This window comes from Pomacea canaliculata, linkage group LG2 (assembly GCF_003073045.1).
Source record: "Pomacea canaliculata isolate SZHN2017 linkage group LG2, ASM307304v1, whole genome shotgun sequence".
Taxonomy (NCBI): Eukaryota; Metazoa; Mollusca; class Gastropoda; order Architaenioglossa; family Ampullariidae; genus Pomacea; species Pomacea canaliculata.
Genome location: NC_037591.1, coordinates 5,921,750 through 5,942,549, shown reverse-complemented (window position 1 = coordinate 5,942,549; position 20,800 = coordinate 5,921,750). Strand labels below are relative to the sequence as shown.

Below are 20,800 nucleotides of genomic sequence, written 5' to 3'. Positions count from 1 at the left end.
TTATCATGTTTTTTTCCCAGTTATCTTCAATGTCACTCAAATTCCATTTGAAAGACTTCCGTTTACAGCTCAAGAAAAGTTACAAAAAAAGTACAACCATTTAATTTCTATAGACAAATAAGACAGAAAATGCTTAAGACAAAACATCCATGTCTTTATTTCTTATTTGTACAGCATCAGAGGCTAAGTAAGCATCTAGTTACCAGATTCACAATGTGTATGCAGGTGTTTGTGGTTGCATGCACTTTGTGTCCTTGCATGTGCAAGAGAATGTTTTCACGGGGTAACAACAAAAGCAACAATTTCTGTCCCTACCAAGCCATCGTTGCTCCATATATAGGCAGGCATCAAACAACAAGAAAGAGGGAAGGGAACTCATGTTCTCAAGTACTGGCTCCAGAAGTAACAGTCTACATTTACATGGAAATAAATGTGAACCTTACTGCAGTAAAACAAATATTTATTAAAATAAAGACAAGGAGACATGATACTAAATAAATACACTGTAGTTGAGTCGTCCCATGTGGACAACAAATGCAGATATCACCTTTCAATTGATGGCACATTAATGCATTCGTATATCAAAAGTTATCAGCCAAATCTCAGCACCGGGTCATAGCTTTCTCTTTAATCAGAGGGTATCCACCGCTGAAATTCTTTCTCAAAGTCCTCCTTTCTCATAGACTTCATCTTTCAATTCACCGCAATTTACTCAACACTAATGCAACTTCAGCTTGCAAACATATTGTTTGTAAACACAGTATTACAACTCCATTACTGTTCAGTGTTTAACACTGTTGCATATGCACAGTATCATCTTTCATTTCTGTGAAAACCTTTTTTGATTCCCTTGTCAAAAAACTGATCACACCTACTCATCCCCAATCAGCTACCATCAGCATCAGCACATTCATTCCACTTAAGGTGATTCATCCTTTTTACTGGCCATCGTTCTTATCCCACATCCTCGTGCCATCTGAACAGAATCATACTACCAAAAATAAGTCAGTTACCTGGAAGAATGCCAACACCATCACTAAAGTACTATATGCAAGAAGTGACCAAACCTTACACTATAAAACTTCCACCTTATGCAAGCATACAGTGCCCACTCATACATCAAAGTCTCTATTTGCCTAACCCAAGAGAAAATTAAAATGTGAACATATCTGTGCTCTAAATCAAACTGTCAGAATGAAACATCCACTGAGCTTTTGATTGTGGGGGTAAAATTGTAAATACTTGATTTAGTAATGTTGGAGGCCTTTGACTTAGTTGGATGTATCCTTCCTGTTTCCAACTTAAAATACTCTTAATGAAGACCCATGGTCCTCTACACCAAACCAAAACACCCAGACCATCTTGTATGATACTGTGTAAAGACATAGTGTTGCACAGGTGATTAGAAGGAGAGATAAAAGCACACATGCATTTATATATTCTCTCTCTTGCACTCCAACAATCATACAATAAAAACTTGCAATCTTTAAAAAAAAGGGATGGGAAACAGATGTCTAAAAAAATGGTTTAGCAAAAAGCAAGGCTCAAAATGTATCTCTGGTTCAGTAATCTGTTATTTTTAATATAGTATCTCTAATCAACCACCACCTATCTTCATCCTTATGAAAGAAATGTGAAATATTTGTCCAAAACATTCAAATGCTTTCAAGAAATATAAGAACACTCCATCAGTGCTAGGATGTAGAAATGCCTACTTGAATGTGATTAGTGTCGTTAAAACTGCTGGTAAAATTGTGATAGTGGTCACATAAAACACTAAAGAACAGAAGTTCAACATCTGTCAACTAGTCTCTTCTTATCAACCCCTCCCATTTTCTACCCCCCTCCAACTGCACTGAAAAGGGACAGAAAAGAGCTCTTTAATAGGATGAAACACCTTTACAGCTAGAATGTTGTAATAGTGAATGTCAACACACAACTTTAGATTCTGGCCTTAATGCTACGGAGCTATAAATAGCAGAAACTGCTCACAGTATAAAACAGCACAACAGTCTAATAATAGGTATATACATGCTTTCTTTGCAGTTAGTACATTACAGCCAGATAAAAATCTGTTCGTAATTGTGCCTAAACTACTTGCTGGAGCTCCATAGCAAGCAAACGCACTACCACATTCTTTTCTGCCACACAAAATCTTGACCTAATCTTTAATGCAAATTTTATCTGTAGACATTACAGTCACTAGCTATACCAACAACAGTCACAGAAGAAGTTTTTTTTTTTCAAAATAATTCATTCACAATGGAATATGAAGAAATAACTACACAACTTATCAAGCAATTTGCACATCACTTGCACCAGCACAAAAATGAAGCATGTAAGTCTAATTTTAACCCTGGATCCTCTTGCTTTATTCTCATTGTGAGCATGTGCATAGATTATCGATGTCTATGGATTCCCATGGATACTCACTGATAACTATGCACATGTGCACCTGATGGTTCCAACATAATGTGTGCAGACCACATGCTTACACACATTCACTCTACCATGCATACAACATTCATGCTTGTACCTGAGGCAGCATTCAAAGAATAACTTTTTGTTATTCCCTTCTGGAAGATCAACATGCCATTTTAAAAGCTCAGCTGAGATAAGCTTTGCACACTACAGTAGGCCTTTCTTTGATGATTCATGTGAAATGCCTTGCCCAGTGCCCGGCAAAATGCTGACTTAGGCCATTGTAGTGCATACTGTTTCTGTATTAAAACAAGTCAATAAGGTACATACTGCTTAAAATTTGTATCTACTACTACGGAAAAAATGTATATTGGGGAAGGGGGAATTAAAAAAAAAAAAAGCTTTTGACTTCTGTGTACCAATGCAATGAAAAAGATCCAAGATGCAAATGATACAAATGCCCTATATTGCAGAAGTAAAGGACTTTCAACCACCCTTTTTCGGGTCCAAAAAATACTTAACTCTTACACCCAATTATGACATTATTTGGGATAATTTTTAATGAGAAAAATTAATAATGCCTTACTTCTTTCATGACTGTAATGCTGCCCAAAAGGAACAGATAATATCTCACACCAACTCAATGCAAAATATGTCATTAATTTTTTTTTGCTGATGCCTCTCCAATTAGAAAGATGCTCCTCATCGCATAATATATTACTGAAAATTCATTCAGTCACATATTCCAGCCATTAAGAAACTTTCAGAACATCAAACTATTACTCTATGCCTGTTAGCAATTGGCTGGCCTCTATCATATATTTTGATTAAATAACATATTCATTCTGCCAGTGAAAAATTAACAGAAACAAATTATAAGACTGCTGGGTACATACATAACAAGAACACTGCTTAGTTCAAGTAGTGTGTGAAATATTAATGCAAATTAAGAATCGTAAGAAGTTTCAGAAATGTACAGTCCACAACACATAGTACAGGGTCTTTAACAGTTAAAAATTCTACACTTAAGACCTTTTTATATATCATATCAAAGAGATCTTGATCACAGAAGTAGGATCAATACCGCAAAACAACATGGACACACAACCTTCACATGGTCATGCTTCGCATCATGCTATACATCAACAAACCAGTTTAAATTCTGCATGAAACTACAAGACCACAAGACATTTTGATAAAACAGACATGAAACCGCATGACACTATGCTAAACTTAAATGATTGCAACTGCTGCCTTCGCCACAGACATCTGCCATGCTTCATTTGTTTTGTCTGGTGGACTAGAACACTATCATTCAGTTTTTGAATCTAATTCTTTATCTGTCTATAGACTGGGATGTTGCTGCTGGAGAGCACAACCAACTCGCCATTAAGCATGTCATAAGCGGCTGACCAAATATACTCGTAGGTTGACATATTTTCAGTTCAACCTCACAGCACAAATATCACGAACTCACCAGCAGGAACTGGGCTGCTGAACATTAAGCAAATATTGCAAAAGTCTGATCTATCTTTCTATTTGTCTTCCATCCCATCAGAGTGGATGGTCGTCCAGGTCAGAGAATCATAGCAAATGTTGGACATGCAATGTGTGGAATAAAACAGATATGAGGGCAACTTCACATCTGGCCTGCATCCCATTTCAGGAACAAAATTCTCTTCACAGTTTTTTTAAAAGAAAGGTGAAATACAGATTAAGAAAATGGATCTCAAATTCAACAAACATGCAATTTTTTTTTCTTTTTTTACAGATAAAGACAAATTTGTGTTCATTTTAAATGATTTACACAATCCTTTGTGAAGTTTTTAGTGTAACTGGCTCAGTTGATACAGCAAGGTAAGCAACTGCCACAAAATGTCACATTCAAGTTCACGCATCCTACAAATGCCCCAGAATGATGGCTAACATAATACCAGTCTTTCTCTCACAATTGCCTTGCATCCAAAGTACACCTCAGCAGCTCTAAAGAGACCAATTTATCAAACGATGCTGAAGGAAAAGAAAAATCCACACACAGACCACATACACTCATGTAGAAAACCTCTGAAACACATGAAGTGCTTTCATCAAAATAAGGAAGAGCCAAAGACCAACTAAAACCCATAGATAAGATAACAAATATTTTTCAGCAACCTTCTGAAAAAAAAAATGCCCCTTTTCCCTCAATTAAACTAGGCTTGTTTTACTTCCAAATGTATCTTAAAAATAAATTAAAATTTACATGACTGCTTTTTCTTAAGGCAGCCTGTTTGCCCAAAAGAAGCAAGCTCTGAGTGGCCTTCATCCCATCACCATTCTTGAGAACATATGGATGATAATTCAATTTTGATTAAAAAATTTGCATGACCAAAAAAACAATTTTAAATGGGTCTTCAAAAGAGACACATTTTTATACATATACACTCCACATGCTTGGTAATTTTTTCCTGGAAATGTCCTAATTTCATTTAATGCTCTTGCTATCCTACATTAAATCAGCTGTGACTAATGACCTGGTCTGACCTAACAAATGGTAACATAAAATAAATGGATTATATATAGAGAACCAGCTCTTTGCCCCAATAATTTAACTTAAGGAGAACCTACTTATGTTCTTTTAGCAATAATCCTTTCAAGCTTGATAGATTATTCACTTGATTTAGACAGTCATTTAAACCATTACTTTGTACTCTAAAGATGTGTATGGTGCATACGAGTTAAAATTTTGGTGATGTAAAGTTTGTACTGGAGTCAACAAAGTATTATTGAAGCATTTAGTAGATTTACATGTGTACAAAACATCATGTTGCAAAATGTAACTTGCAATGAAAGATGCCTTGCATTCCATCTTTCAAAAACAAATACCGACCCACAGTGATAGTATTATCAATTAATAGTTTATGTTTGATAGTTTTTATGTAACTGTATCATTAACTATTCTAATACCATTCCCCCAACATGTCCCAGCTAGATATTGAAATTTTAAAAAAAATCAAGTTTGGGCATAAAGGCCAGGTGATGGTCTTTGAAATGAGCATTAGTAAAAATCTTAAAGCAAGGCCACCTACATTTTGCCAAGACTGAATCTTCATCAAGAGTCAAACCTCAAGTTCTTTTAGACAGCAAGATCAGTAAAATTTACTAAGAAAACTGGTTGCAACAAAAGATCTGTGAACCAGAAAATGCTAAACATATCTGAAATCTCTTTGATGACAAAAAAGTTTTTTTTTAAATAGTACTGTTGCTTAACTAGTTTGTATGAGCTACATATGTACACTATTCTGTAAATGCTCTAAATTAACAGGATGCCACTGTATAACTCATGAATAGGTATTTTTCGTATCTAAAGGTTCTTAAATACTACAAGAATATCTTTTGAACACCAACACAATACAAACCAAATGAAGACAAAGGTACAGACCCTACCCATCAGATAAAACTGAGGAATTCACCAACCTTTTCAAAGAAGACTACTAAATCAAGTAAAAACTTGCCAGTAGTTTTATTTGTCATTATTTCACGATCAAGACCCCACTGCTGTCCTTACTGACAGTCATGGTACTTGACTTACTGATAAATTCCCAACACATGTTGCTTCTGCATACAAAGAAAAACTGCAGCACACAGCTGTACAACTACCTGTTTTCTTATTGCACCATAAACTAAGCTGCCTTGTCCTGACTTAAGTAACTGTAGTTGAACAATATAACTCTGAAATCAACAGTAAACAAACTTAAAAGCTCCATATGAAAGCTACTTGCTTTGAAGCACTGTTTAGTCTTTTATCAGAAGTGTAAATGGCAGGGAGAAACACAAATGCTTAAGTCACTAAATGAGGAAAAGCAATACTTGCGTTGTAAGTAAAATAATAATTAATTACTCTGACCATTTATTGTTCAATATAATGCTAGATACTTTAACAAATGTTAAAAAAAAACAAAACACAATTCTATCTTCTATGAGCCAAATTAAAAATATATATATAAATTAAAATTAATAAACAAAATAAATTTGGGGAGAAAGAGAGAAAGAAGGAAAATATCACATCACAGCCATGTTCTTTTTTTTCACAAACACAATGTCTTCATTATTTACATTCAGTTACATGAGTTTGCTGTGTTCTGTTTCCATAAAAGAATGGCACATATACTATATACATCTATGCACCAATCTGTAAACATCATCATATTCTTTACAACCACACAGCAAATCGCTGTTCAATTTCATCATCACTCTACAGCTGGGATGTATACTTACTGTACATGGAAAATTTAAGCCCCTGTAGAAATTTACATGCCATGCACAAAGGCACTGGCCCCAGCATACTAACAAAGAAATTCATATTTATAACTAGAGACAGCTAACCATTCTGCCATTTGTGGATCTCACTGGTCTGTTCCAACAACCATTCCTCTTCTTCCAACACATCTGACTATCCATGACCTTTCCCCTTCCCAAGGGGCCAACAAAGGTACTTGTTGTGGTCACAAATATCAGAGCAGGCTCTGTAGCTAGATATTTAAACTTTGAAAAGCACTGTGATTCATCTGACCTAGACAACAAATTTTCAAACAACATGCAAGTTATTTACACAGACCATCATTTTTGTCTACTCATGAACATTTAGGTTTACACTCAAGCCTCAAGCATGGTAGTCCATGCACCAGCAGAGAAAATATTCACCTTCACATTAGCATTTGACATAAAAATATGATTTCAGTCAGGACATAAACATGAAGACTTGAATGTTGCCACACAAATTTTTTTTATGTTTGCACTTAACACATGATCTTTCCTTTCTGTCCGTTTATAGAACAAATCCTTTTCTGCCCGCTGTTTGGCAGATTTATTTTTCTTTTCCAGAGGAGACTTGTTAATGAGAGTAGTCTTTATTCCTGCTGCCACACCAGAGTGCTGCATTTCTTAAGTCTGACATTTCTCTTGTTCAAACGTTCCCTGTTCATAGCCACATAAAGGAATTGTGCATAAAAAAAAGTCTGGTGAACAAGCCTGAATGGAGGCTGCATACACACACATGTCTGTGCAAACATAAAAATCCAGCAGTGTAAAAGAGACCAGCATACACACAATGATTTGGATCCCAACTTCCTCTGCCAGGAGAAACAAGTCTCACATGCTGATCTGTTGACCACATGAAACTGTCAAACTGGTTCTCATGCCCTCCTTGATGAAACTACCTCAGGTGTGTTAGACCTGGCTTAAGCATGTGTATACTATTTAAGCTAATATTTTGCAAACACTATTTGCAAAACCCACAGTTCCCCTTCCAAACTCTAGCCTGTTTTAAGCTAATAATCCCACAGATAAAGAACACAAAGGAAATATGTATTTAACCGCCCAGCACCATTTATGAAAAGTTCTAGCTGCTCAGCTAATACTCGATTGCTTTCAATGAGATGGGTTTTATACTATAAAGTCTTTATAATAGGGGTGAATACTCCATCATACTGGAAGGTTAGCAATCGTGTCATGCAGGGCAACTGCTTCACTAGACACTTAATAAAGCCAAAAAAGGGCAGGGTGTACACTGAAGGAAGGGATCATTCATGCTAATGAATGGATTTGTAAATCTTGATTTCATCACAAAGAAGTCATGTATGTGCAAGCAGCAATCACTGTCTTCAGTGATGGCAATGTGGCTGCTGTTGAGACAGAAAATATCCATTTACTCTACAATAAGATCACGCTCCTTCTTTGGAGGTAATGTTTTGGGAGCTCGTGTTGGGGTGGGTGATAAAACTCCTCCACCACTACTGCCTCTCTCTACCATTACTTTCAGTTTTTCAGTAACACTATGCCCTGGAGTTGCACTTGTTGCTGCAGCTGCTCCTTCAGAACTACTGCTCACTCCATTCGACTTGGCTGACATCTCTAAGACAGGCTGCTTCCTTTGGGCCAGCAGTTCTACAATGTCGATGCCTTTGTGCTTAAGCTCAGCTCGCAAAGCAGCATTCTCTTCCTGAAGGTCATGGTACAGACTCTCAAAATGCTGCAGTCTGGCTTTAAGCTCTTTCAAATCACTTTGCCTAGGTGATCTATCAAAGGCCTGTCAACACACATAAAGGCTAGTCAGATCACATACTCTGTTCATTCCAAGATCTGCTTAAACATGCTACTCTCCAAACTTTTGGAGAGTATATATATATATGAAACCAACTTCTACATCTACTGTCTTAAAGCCCTTGCAGAGAATCATCAGTAAACTGACAATGCTCAACACAGTTGTGATGAGTGCTATGGAGCTTAAGCACAACAGCAATGACAAACATACCTCATGTACATCTGAGGACTGCATTGCTGCCAGGCGATGAGCAAGGGCAGCTTGCTCTTCCTGAGCTTGTCTCACTCGCCGCTCTCCATCCAAACGAAGACCTTGTATTTCATTTTCTAGTGCCTGAAGTTTTCTGCACAGACCCTGGTTCTGACTTTGCATCATAGACAGCTCCTGACAGACACATGTAAAACTTTCAAATTTTCTCTAACTTTCCACTTTCTTACTTGCCTCTCCCAAACAGTTGTCATTTTATTTTTTAAAGGTAAAGCAAAATTTTTTTAGATACACATTACATTGGTTAAACATGTTCGATGTACAATTATCGTTCCATGCCAAACTTGTTAGTACAAAAGATGGCATACACTACACTACAACTTTATCCAAAAGTCAATTCCATGTTACCTCCAGATGATCTAAGGAATAAATTTTTATTTATTTCAAATACTATTTGTTCATACAATTCTCACACCTACTAAACTACAAAGCAGTAACAAGTCTCTTACCCGCTTGAGAACTTGTTTTTCTCTGTAAAGACTATGTAACTGTTCTTCCTGCCGTGCACGCATCTTAGAGTACTCATGTAGAAAACTGTCCCTAGATTCTTTTGTGTTGGGAATTTTTCCATCCAAGACCCGGTGAACCATAGACAGTTCCTGTTCAAGTGTGCTTTCAAATACAGGAGAGTCATTGAATCTGATGTCCTCTCGTGCTGTAAATCAATGTGAACTGATCAGTGTTGGCATGGAAACATCTGATTCATTATATATTAAAAAAATGCTTTTCTGAACTTTTTTAATAGTCTGTCTTCATCTGCCTACTATGTTTGAAAAGGAAACATCCATACACTAATATCAAAATGAAAGTTTAATTGATAAAGTTGTTAAAATCTATTGACTTATTTTCTGCTACTTTCAAATGAATAAGTGGTTGAATGCAGAATGGTGGTTAAGGGAGAGAATTAGTGCAAATGTCCCTTAATGGACTGAAGGAGTTTTTCCCCTTATTTGTGTAGTGTGCTATGTTCTATTAACCTAACCAATGTGATCAAATTAATATACATTTACAAACTCTACTGTGCTTAATGCATATTCATTCAAAGCTTTGTTATCTGTGTCCGAAACATACATAAAAACAACTGTAACAAATGCCAATTTTTTTTTTACCACTGCCTGAATAAAAGGACTTACCATCTAATGGGGATGACTGTCCAACACTAGAGTCATCTGTGTCAGTGGGAAGATCATATTCACGATACTCTCGCCCATTATCCATTGTAATCTGCAAGGTGCTTGGATTGGGCAGGTTAGACTTTCTCTCTTGTACAACCTTGGGTTTGACTGTGAGCTCTTCTGCTTGCTCCTTCTCTGTGTCTTCCTCCCCCTTGCCCTTATTATTGGCAGAAGGAGCAAGGGAGACATTGGGTGTAAAATGGCGCTCATACCTGCAAATGTGGAAATGAATACTCTACAACTGATTTCCTTCACAACTGAACAAATTAAATTTTTTATTATCACTTTTACCAGCTTTTTTAACAAAAGAAGTTCTTGAGATATATGTTTGCATTTATGAAACTTTTTTTTTTCTGAAAGGCAGTCATGCTGTAAGAACAATTACAGCATACTGTGCCATTGTACATCTCTACAGCCATACTTTACTATTCTATGGTTGAGATCAACTCAAAATGTTGCTCTGACCAGAGCTGATAGGCAAGATAGCAAGACTTAGACTCATAATCTTTCTCTTTTCAATGTGGCCATAAAAATGTGTAGATACAAATAGTTCCGTGTTTGTAAGTAGACTGCTACAGAGAAAATATCTTGAAACACTAAAGATACAGACATACATACACAGTCCCTCCTCTCTTCTACCATAATTCTTGTTCTTACCTCTGTGACTCTGAATATGGGATGACACGTTCAGGATTCAATAGGACGGGTGGACCTGTGTGTAGATATGTGGGCACACCGCTAAAAAAGTAAGAAAAAAGAACAGAAATAACAATCTTTATTGAAGGCAAACTTTATTTTTCTCTCAATATAAATATATACATTCTCACAAATTTATTTATATTTTGTGTGTGTGAGTGCGCGCATAAACTTATGGATATGATTCCAAGACTATGGAAATACAAAAAACTTCTAAAAGATGGCCAGCTACTGGATCAAAAAGCAAAATGGAACTATAAGTGTAGGAGGTGGGGTGTGTTAAGTGACAGTTCTCAAAAGGATATTTTCACCTATGAAATTGTAAAGACTGGAAATAGCTGCTACTAGTAATGGAGCCATATTTGTGTAATAAACACCAAGTACAAACTAAGTGGAGAAAAAGTCACCCACACAGCTGTAGTTAAAAAGTTCAGGTTACAAAGACAAAAAAGTATTAAAGCTACTCTAAAAAAATTTCATTTTTAAAAAAAAAATTTGTGAACACAAAATGCTTAACATCAGTAAAGAAAACTGAATTAGCTGCACGCATATATGCTCTTTAGCTGCATCGATGGAAAATATGAATATAAGAAAATACTGGATACTGGTTATCTTAAATGTCTCCTAAAAACTACTTCTTTGACTAAAGTGAGAAGTACTACACAAGTTCTGAGAGTCACTGTATTATACAGTTCTCAGAAGTATACATGAAAACACTCAAGAGGCATTCACTAGAAATCATAACATTTTACGTGAGGCCTTTGACATTAATGACCTTGATTTTTCTTCCCACTAACAGGACAATATCTTAATACTAGTATTATCTACCTTTCCCTAATTATGTTTGCTGCAAGGTGTAAAATCTTTCCACTCTTCATGCTGGCTATAGGGTTCCATGGATGGAAAGCTGAGATGTCTCGGCCAACCACTGAAGCTGCTTCTCCCCACGCAATGACATCTTGTGCCAGGGCTGCCTCTGTCTTCGCTCTTTTCTGTTCACATCCCTCACGCTCTGGGCTCTACAGACAGTGCATATCACACTATTCAGGGTGACAATGAAGCCAAATGTTTGAAGAATGCATTACATTTGGTTCTCCCTGAAAACACACTACCCATTAAAATGATTTTATAATGTCCTCAATTGACACAGTAATTACAAATACATTTCAACAAATTAAGATGCATGAAGATGAAAATATCATGTTTATCAAATCACTTTCAATGAACACATTTACAATTCTCATAAACTGGAGTAATGTTTTCTTACCCATTCACCTATTCTACTAAACTAACCCATTCCGAAATTCCTAACTATAGAGAACCAATTCCCTGTATTGCAGACATAATATATTCCCATAAAGACTAATCTCTTTCTAGCAAGACATATTTGTAAACACTTCTAATAATCAGAAAACTGAGCATCCACTTAAATCCCAACACACAAGCAATTTGCAATAAAATAACATGTGATTGCTATGTCTGTACTGCATGGTGATAAGTGTGTTATGGCAAAATTTATGCATGTCTATTACCTTCACACTATTATTTTTGTTACATTTTGAACAATTTCCTTATTTGCACAACAGACATCACCATCCACAGTGTTTTGCTTCCATAAAAATGAAAATATAAGCAGTTTTTAGAACCCCTTACCCAGTTAAAACTGCTAATATTTAGCCCCCGCCCCATCAAAAAAAAAAAAGGAAAGAAATGGAGGTCTTATCAATCAACGGAGGAAAAAGCAGATCGGTTATTATCATGACCCAAGTCCCTGATGCATACAATGGTATGTTACTGATGTTTTACAACAAGTAATGACAAAATCCCCTTTCATATATTACAAAATGTCTTATGTTTTCATACCCCTGTTGCCAAAATTACTTACAAAGTTTAAAGTACTGGCTTAATGCTATAGATCAACACTTAATTCCAGATTTATCACAAGATATTATGGTGTTCTTAATGCTCAAATGTAAGGTAAGAAAGTAGGGGAGAGTTCAAAAGAGAGCACACACACACATATATCACCTACAGAAACAGAAACATGGGTTTTGAAAGTCTGTATGTCCATGGAACTTTGAATTCCTACATGTGTAGACAGAAAGAAAGATATGAGAAATTATACTTTATGTTCTGTATCTATTATGATTTAATGTTTGTTTATAATCATCACTTCTGCCTGTGCTCTGGCTTCTGCTTTCTTCCTCGGTGCATGCACAAGCTATTCTGCATACACAGCATGATCTTTTATGTTCCTGAACTAGTAGGGGGGAAGAGAGCATTTAAGAATCAATACAGATTAGGCACCTGAGACATTCATCACCTCCTGTCTGTGAGGACTGACACTGCTACCAGTCTGTCTGATATGCTATTATTTAGTTCACCCCTATCCAAGGCACCCAAGTGATTCCTCTGCAGATACTTTTGGTGTGTTCTAACAATGCAAAAATGGGTATAAAGAACTTGGGACATATTCAGCAAATAAAATACAGAGTAGCTCCAAACTCTATAAAACTGGCTCAGTTCAGCTGATCAACTGTCTGTTAAAGCATCCTCTCCTTAAGTCAACAGGCAGTTCAAGATTTATTAGAACTTCATCTTATGTGGAGGACCTATATTTATGACCTAATAATTCTAGTTTCCTGACTCAGCCATTCAGAAAAAAGTGGCCTGTCTTGGATCATTTCTTACTCACATCTCACTGCATTTGATTCTACCTTTTGTTTTTGTTAACAAATTTCTAATAGTGACCATGTTACACTATTCCATCATTAAGTAGCACATCCACCATGTTTATACAGTGATACCTCGGTTCTCGAACATAATTCGTTCCGGCAGGACGGTCGAGAACCAAATTGTTCGAGAACCGAAGCAATGAAACCCAAAGGAAATAATGGAAACTGGATTAATTCGTTCCAAGCCCCAGAAAATGCCTATTTACTGGTCTAATTTGTATATAATATGTAGAAAAACATGAGTCTCAACAAGAAATAAGAAATAAAAGTGGATTTATTAAAATAAAAAAAAATAAAAAAAAAGTACTGTACAGTACAGTAAATTGTGTTTCATTTACTGTACCTGTACCAAACTTTATGGCAGGAGGGAATGAATGTGGAGGGAGGAGGGAAGGGGGATGGTTATTGTCACTGATGACGCAAGCAAGGCGCGCTGGGCAGAATGAACGCCATTCGGCTCAACTCGGCTCATCTCGGACGTTCGGATGTTCGAGTTCCAAATATTTGTTCGAATTCCAAGACAAAATTTTCTCGAATTTCCTGGTCGAATACCGATTTGGTCGAAAGTCAAGGCGTTCGAGAACCGAGGTATCACTGTACTTCTTAACATATCCTCAAGGCTGATATTCCAATGTAGCCTTTGGAGCTTTGGTTATTTTGTGCCTCTACAAAAAAAAGGGCATAAGGGTCAAGGCCAAGAAGGGCAAAAACCTTTATCGTTATATCAATATCTTTAGCTGGAAATTTTCATTTTTGCCTTGTAGTAGTGTTGATGCTGGGCTTATAGTGATGTCAAGACAGGTCTGAATGCATTACCAGGATCTTGTTTTCATGCAGGTTTATCATTGAATGTGAAATACATATTTAATGGCCCAGACAGAAGACAAATATGTTCTTACTGAGAACTATTAACTTTAAATAAATACCATAAAAATTTTCAACAAAGATATCATTATTTTAACTAATTTAAATAAAAATTCAATGAAAAGGTCTCTGTGTATGTATACTAAGCACAGAGCAGTATTACAACTATGTAAGTGAGGGATGAGTGGGTAATAAGAGGCTATGAGTAAGACAGTATAAATAAGTGATGAAGACAGACAGAGGAAAGCAGGAGAGGAGAAAGATGAATGAAAGCTAAAACCATGAAAAAGTCTAACCATTCATAAAATAATAGCATTACGAGCAGCTTCTACATGCCTTTTAAGCCCTGCCATAACTATGCGGATATCTAAAGCTAGGCCTTAACATGATTCAAGCAAAAGTTTTAAAGGCATATATATATATAAACACAAAAATAAAACAAGGAGAGAGATGGTGAATGTGTGTGTATGAGAGAGACTCATTATAGTGTCAGTCTGTAAGGTTTCTCTCCTATGCTTCATAACCACAAAGTTTCACTTCAACATGTTGCCTTGCCACAACAAGTGGGCCATTACTCTTTACCACAACACCAAAACAGGAAGCCTTAATCTGTAACTTTCTCTGATCAAGTGCTTGGGACGATACAGGCTGCCTGCTGAGCTATTTACAGTGTGATACGGGAGAAGCAGCCAAGCATATCAAAAAAGATATTTAATGAGCCATACAATCCCTAATCAAGCTCATGAGTCAGAATGAGGCCCAAACAACATGGTACAAAGACTCACTTTCAAAACTCTTTGCTGTGTCTACAATAAATATCGCTGCAGTTGACCCTAGGCTGGAAAGGACTCTAACACCTCTCCCTCTGCATCCAAGTGCATACAAGCATGTGCTCAAACAAGACATACAAATGGTTGAGTTCCAAATAATTCCATGACAGGAAACTCGTAGAAGCAGTTTAAAGAGAGAAGCCTATGCACAAAGAAAGGAGACTACCAACCTAAAGCTGCATCTCGGTTAGACCTGATAACCCGGGGAAGACACTTCTGGACCTTCCTCAAAAAAATAAAAGTGAGGAGTCAGTGAAATGGGAATCAGACACTGAGTGCAAGCAGAAAGTAAAGCTAGCTGGTCAGTCCTCAACATCATCAATAACCCTGACAGCTACAGACCCCTGAGGCTGGACAAGCAGATCAAGACAGCAGCTTTGAGAACTTAAAAATAGCAGCTTTGAGAACTTAAAGACAAAAGCAATATGCTTTTAGCATATCATTTGTTAGTATATCAGATGGGTAATGCATAAATAACGCAAATTATAGCTCCATAAATGACCATCTGCAGTAACAAGAAAATCTTTTCATTCTTAGAACTTGTCAAAAGCATAACAAAGCAACAGGCATAACTCAAAATAAGTATTTACTTTTAATCCCTGACTAGCTTACTTCAAATACTACATAGATGGAAAGAAAGGAAGTGTTCTCTTTATTTCCATCTCCACAGGTAGAAAGTATTAATATACCAAAGCTGGCTTAATGCTGCACTGAACAGACATAATGGGCACACACACACACTATTTCTAGTTCCACAAAAAATTAACAGCAATATACAGAAATCTTTTATGATTGTATGATACTTGAATATGACATAATGTCTACCTATCACTATCATACATTAGCCTAAACCAAGTGTTAATGATGACTAATTATTATGTGTTACAGCACTCTATGCTGTAACCTAAGCATTTGTTTGGGAAGAATATTGCTACCTTATTATTTACTAGTGGTTTACTGGTCTTCATGCACAACTGTTCACGCTGATATTCATGCTCACTTCTCGCTAGTAGTGCATGGCCTTTACTGATATGACCTCACCTCCTAACAGACACTTAAGATACATTTAATAAATTTAGGTCACACATGACTCTGTGTTATCATGAAAGTCTAGACTTGCTGGTATCAAAAGTTCACTGACCGACCATTCATCCCCATTCTACAAACAAACCGTCTTCCAAAGTCTGAGGTAAAATGGTCAGACCACTTTACAATAAATAGCCTGATTGCCTCATCCCGCCATTCAAGACAACAGGTTTTATTTTATCTCCTTGTGAACCCAGAAGCTACTATGCAGGACAAAAGAATAACAACTACAACAATTTTTACATAAATGAATTACTTGCTAATAAATTTGCCTAGCTGCATATAAACCAGCTTTCATCCCCTGCCATAAGGTGAGGTGGGGTAGAAGGAGATAACGCTATTTGATACTGGCTCATGTTAAACAAATTTATCTCTCTGCCTGTAGCTGTCTCAGAAAGCACCAACCATGGACATGCCTAAGCCCTCACTGGCCTTCTCATCCAACACTACCCCTACCTCCATTTCATTGCACTAGGTAAGTGAAAAGATTACTTATCTTGTGGCTACTGTCCTGGTATCTTGACAGCCAAGGCTACCTCCCCCTGGACCCTGATAAAGTCAGCCCCGCTGCCATATTTCCAAAGTTTTGACTCCAATATCTCCCCATCCGTTTGTGCTCCATGCTTTGAATAGCCACCCCTTGGATGCCAAAAACCCTGGCAGATAACTTCCTTCAAGGCCGTAGGATCACATGGTTTGTGTTGAAGAGTTGAAACCCAGCTGCCTTCAATTTTCCCTACCAACCCCCCACCTCTCATAACTATCCCCATGAATAATTTAATAGCAAAATACACAGTAAAACAATGGCTGCAACTAACGTAACAGGCATATGGAAAAATGAAAATTAATAAATATGAACATTATCATATATGTCTATCTAGACACTACCAATATCTAAATCGCCAAAAGAACAGAAATTAACAGAAGTAAACCACCTTCTGGGAAGTTAAAGGTTCTTGGAAGCAAATGCAGAAGAAAAAACTATAAAACAGTAGAGCAAAACATTACTGTGAATCTAATCAAGTATTTTTGTTAATACAAGAAGTTCTTTGCTTTTTTCATTTTTCAATTTGGACTGACACCTGGCATCTCCAGAATACTAGACTGACAACAACACCTTCCTATTCACTCTTCCCTGCCCCTCCTCCATCTCCTATTACATCATGAGGGAGATCATGAGGTTTTTGTGTGTGCTATCTCTTGAGTGGAGTGCTGATGCCTGCATTCTAACATTGTCTACACCAGTCACCCATTCACGAAGGGGTTATTTTATGTTGCCGCTCAAGTTAGGAAAACCTGCTCTAAGATTCACTGCATTAAATCCCCTTGCTGTTTTTTTGTAAGTTTGCAGGCTTGTAATGAGAATATTATGACCCACTGTTACTGAGAAACTGCCAAGAGAGCTGCACACCTTTACTAGGTTGAAAATGCCGTCTGCCTGTCGCCAGAGGTCTGTACTGCAGGTGGGGGGAACAAAGGCATGGTGGTGGGTGCGTGGGTGGGTGGGGGAGTTAGGCTCAATGGGGTGATATACTGTAGCGGTTCCAAACGCCAACTGGAAAGGAGGTCAAACTCCACAACCCTTTCAGCTCTCTGTCACTGTCCACAACCCTCCCCTGCTCTCCTCAATTCGTCAACGCCTTTTTATTGTAACAGTCCCTCGACCCATGGCAAGGTCATTGTGGGGGAAATGGCTACCAGTGGGAATGCTTTCAGTTCAGCGGTCCTCCTGACAAAATAATAGGAAGCCCACGCAAGAAGGGAGAAGGGAGTGTGGCATATGGTCTTCTGCAGGGACAACACATCAATATGCGGTAATCAAGAGGCAACAGCTCCCTCCCAAGAAGAGGGGGTGTGTGTAGATTTTAAAGCTGCATTTCAACAGTTTCTTCGAGAAGAACACATAATGCATGCCTCTGGAAACCCCTCGGCTTTGACAACATTGAATGATTACAAAGATCTTACTAAGAAAATTTAGAAGCACTGATGACCTGTACATTAGTTTCCTTGCTACCTTTGTTCAGAAAGGGCAATGCACTTTATTTATTTTGCATCCAACAATCACTTTGTGTATTTAGCAGTACGAGTTATATTCTTGCTTCCTACTATGTTGTTATACCATCAATAGTAAAAATGTAATTAATAACAATATCACTGATAAAGCAGGTCATCTAACAACTCATACCACTACCATGCACAGTTCCATTGGTATGAACTGCACACAGTAAAGATGTACAATTATAAACCCAGTAGGTTATGCAGGAAATTCACTTAATGTCTGAAGTAGATCTGATAACTCTGATTTGCTTAGTGGACAATTTAGTTTTGCTTTGTGACTTGTGCACCATCATTAGAAAGAAACACAAAAACACAAAGACAGTTCTCCAAACATTATTTACAAATCTTTGCAAAGGGCAAATATTATTAATCAGCTGTCATAATCATTATCTGAGATGTACCAACTGATTTCCGGATGCATGTGTGCACAATGTGTCCTTTGATTACAGTGATGTGTGCACTTAGAAACTTTTAGTCAGATGAACAAGTTGCAAGATTCTATTTTTTTGTCTTTTCATGTCAAATCCTCATGCTGAATTTTATATATTTTCCCTGGAAAGGATAAGAGATGGTACTCATAATATATGCCTACTACAAAACACTATCATTATTCTATTATAATGTTTGAACATAGTTCTAAAATGCATATCACTTGTCAACTAATTTGACTACCTAATAATATCAGCTTTGGTAGTGCAATAAATCAATTATTAAGTTTTCTTAAGTACAATGAGCTTTGTGTAGAGTATCCACTAGGTTACCTGGCTATATCTGGTGGGGGCAGTACTGTGTAAATGCAGATTGAAAACATGCAGCAAAAAAGAAAATAAAACAAATAAAACAAAACTGTGCATAATAACTAGAGTTGTGACCCCATCATCAATGTTTGTGAGTAGCAAGTAGGGAAAAAATAGTTGCTGAACATATGCAATAAAAGGATAACAGTTCTGATGAGTGTAACCGAAGTCTCTAGAATGAATAATAGATTGATTTAACAAATCTCATTAACCCATATAACTTTCACTGATAATTAAGGAATTATTTGATTCTACAGTGAGTCTCTTGTCTGAATAGGCAAAGGTCATTGTGGCATGTCTGAAGCAAATGAAGAATGGTCAATAAGCAAATAGCACAGTGTATGCAGTGTTTTGTACTATATATAAATACAATTCCCTTCTGACAAGAACATGCTCTGAAACTATTTCTCTAACCTGCTGATTTAATCCTTTAAGCTACTGCAGGCATAACGATTTACATAAATGCCTTTACGTATTGATGGTCATATTTTGTTTACATTTCTTAAATACTGTTGCACCAAGACTTCAGTATACCAATTTAAAATATTTATAAATTTATGACACCATGCTACTTTACCCCTCAAAAAACAAAAATCCTTGTTTCAACATAATGTTGCAAAGCATGTTTAACTGTGCATACATATTCAATATACACAATACATAAAACAAAATCACATACATATTGTAAACACACTGCTCATCAATGCTTACCTGTCTACGCTTGTGCTTATGTTTTGCATCATATCGAGCTTTGATATTTTCCAGGGCATCCTGATATTTTTTATCCTTTACAAGAAGATAATCCCTCCATCGTTCAGAGTCAAACCCCCAGTGACAAGTTCGATTTTCAGGTGCTTTATGAGAATGACACACGAATTTGGATGGAGAAAACAACCCTTGACATTCAACACAGTGGATACACTTGGCGTCTGGAGTAGTATATAAATCTGGGTTAAAATATCCATCTCCTTTGCCAAAGCAGTTGTGGTACACACGAATGCAGTGTGCTGTTGGGGGATCGGTGCTTTTTTCGGGATTGCTGTGCACCAAAGCACTGCAAAGCCGCTCTGCATCAGTTTTAGTAATCAGACCACAACTGGCTGCTCTGTGGGGCAAAATATTTGCCATTTTCAAAGTCACCAACTGGTCGGGGTTGCATCTCGTGCAAAAAATGTGCAGTTCGTCGCACACGGCGTTGATCTGTTGCAAGGAGAAGTCTCGAAGCACTGTGTTCAAGATCTGTGGAAGGCAAAGCCTCTTCTCGCCACCAACCTCGAAGCAGGCGATCGTCTCACCTTCCAAAAGTGTCTCGAACTGCTCGCTGGTTGAAGTATCCACCGGCGTGAAGACAGGCAACTGTTGCACTTGCAACGAAACAGCAGCCGAAGCAAAAGGATCGAAGGAAATACCTTTCTCCGAGGGAGACTTTTTAAGATTCAATGTATCCATAGCTCTGTGCATACGATATTCCTCCAAAGCTGACGGGCTAACTCTTGAAAGATCAACTGGCAACCCTGTCGGTCCGCTCAGACTCCGAACTGCGGTGTTTTGGAAGCTTTTCAACACCCTCTGCAGTCGGGGGTTGACTTGCGGTCCGGAGTCATCCATCTATTAATGCCTGGGTCCAGTCTTTCGAGAAGTATGAGCGAGAAAAAGTCGCTCGATCACATATATGTACGGAACGGTGGAGGTCGTCTGCGCAGTGGCATCGCGAACTCCTTCCACAAAGCCAGCTCAGCTCGCTCGCGCGAACCTGTCTGGCCTCCAAGGCTCACTGCATATCTGGCTG

At 37.4% G+C, this 20,800-nt stretch overlaps 1 protein-coding gene across 1 annotated transcript; it reads right to left on the bottom strand.

Annotated features, from left to right (window-relative positions):
• Positions 1–137: 137 nt before the first annotated feature.
• LOC112557375 (ski oncogene-like) lies at positions 138–20,781 on the bottom strand. Its single transcript, XM_025227185.1, has 7 exons — positions 19,723–20,781; positions 11,470–11,660; positions 10,603–10,683; positions 9,904–10,157; positions 9,220–9,425; positions 8,714–8,887; positions 138–8,488 (listed from the first exon to the last, which is right to left on the bottom strand). The coding sequence occupies exons 1-7, from the start codon at positions 20,617–20,619 to the stop codon at positions 8,108–8,110; spliced, it is 2,184 nt and encodes a 727-aa protein (XP_025082970.1). The 5' UTR covers positions 20,620–20,781; the 3' UTR covers positions 138–8,107.
• Positions 20,782–20,800: the final 19 nt, after the last annotated feature.

What these genes read in the sequence shown, in the direction of transcription:
- LOC112557375 (XM_025227185.1), bottom strand. Translation starts at nt 20,619, where the DNA reads ATGGATGACTCCGGACCGCAAGTCAACCCCCGACTGCAGAGGGTGTTG. An exon ending in GCAAACATAATTAGGGAAAG is followed by an intron (nt 10,684 to 11,469) that starts GTAGATAATACT and finishes TTACTTTTTTAG; the next exon opens with CGGTGTGCCCACATATCTAC. An exon ending in ACAGTCATCCCCATTAGATG is followed by an intron (nt 9,426 to 9,903) that starts GTAAGTCCTTTT and finishes ATTGATTTACAG; the next exon opens with CACGAGAGGACATCAGATTC.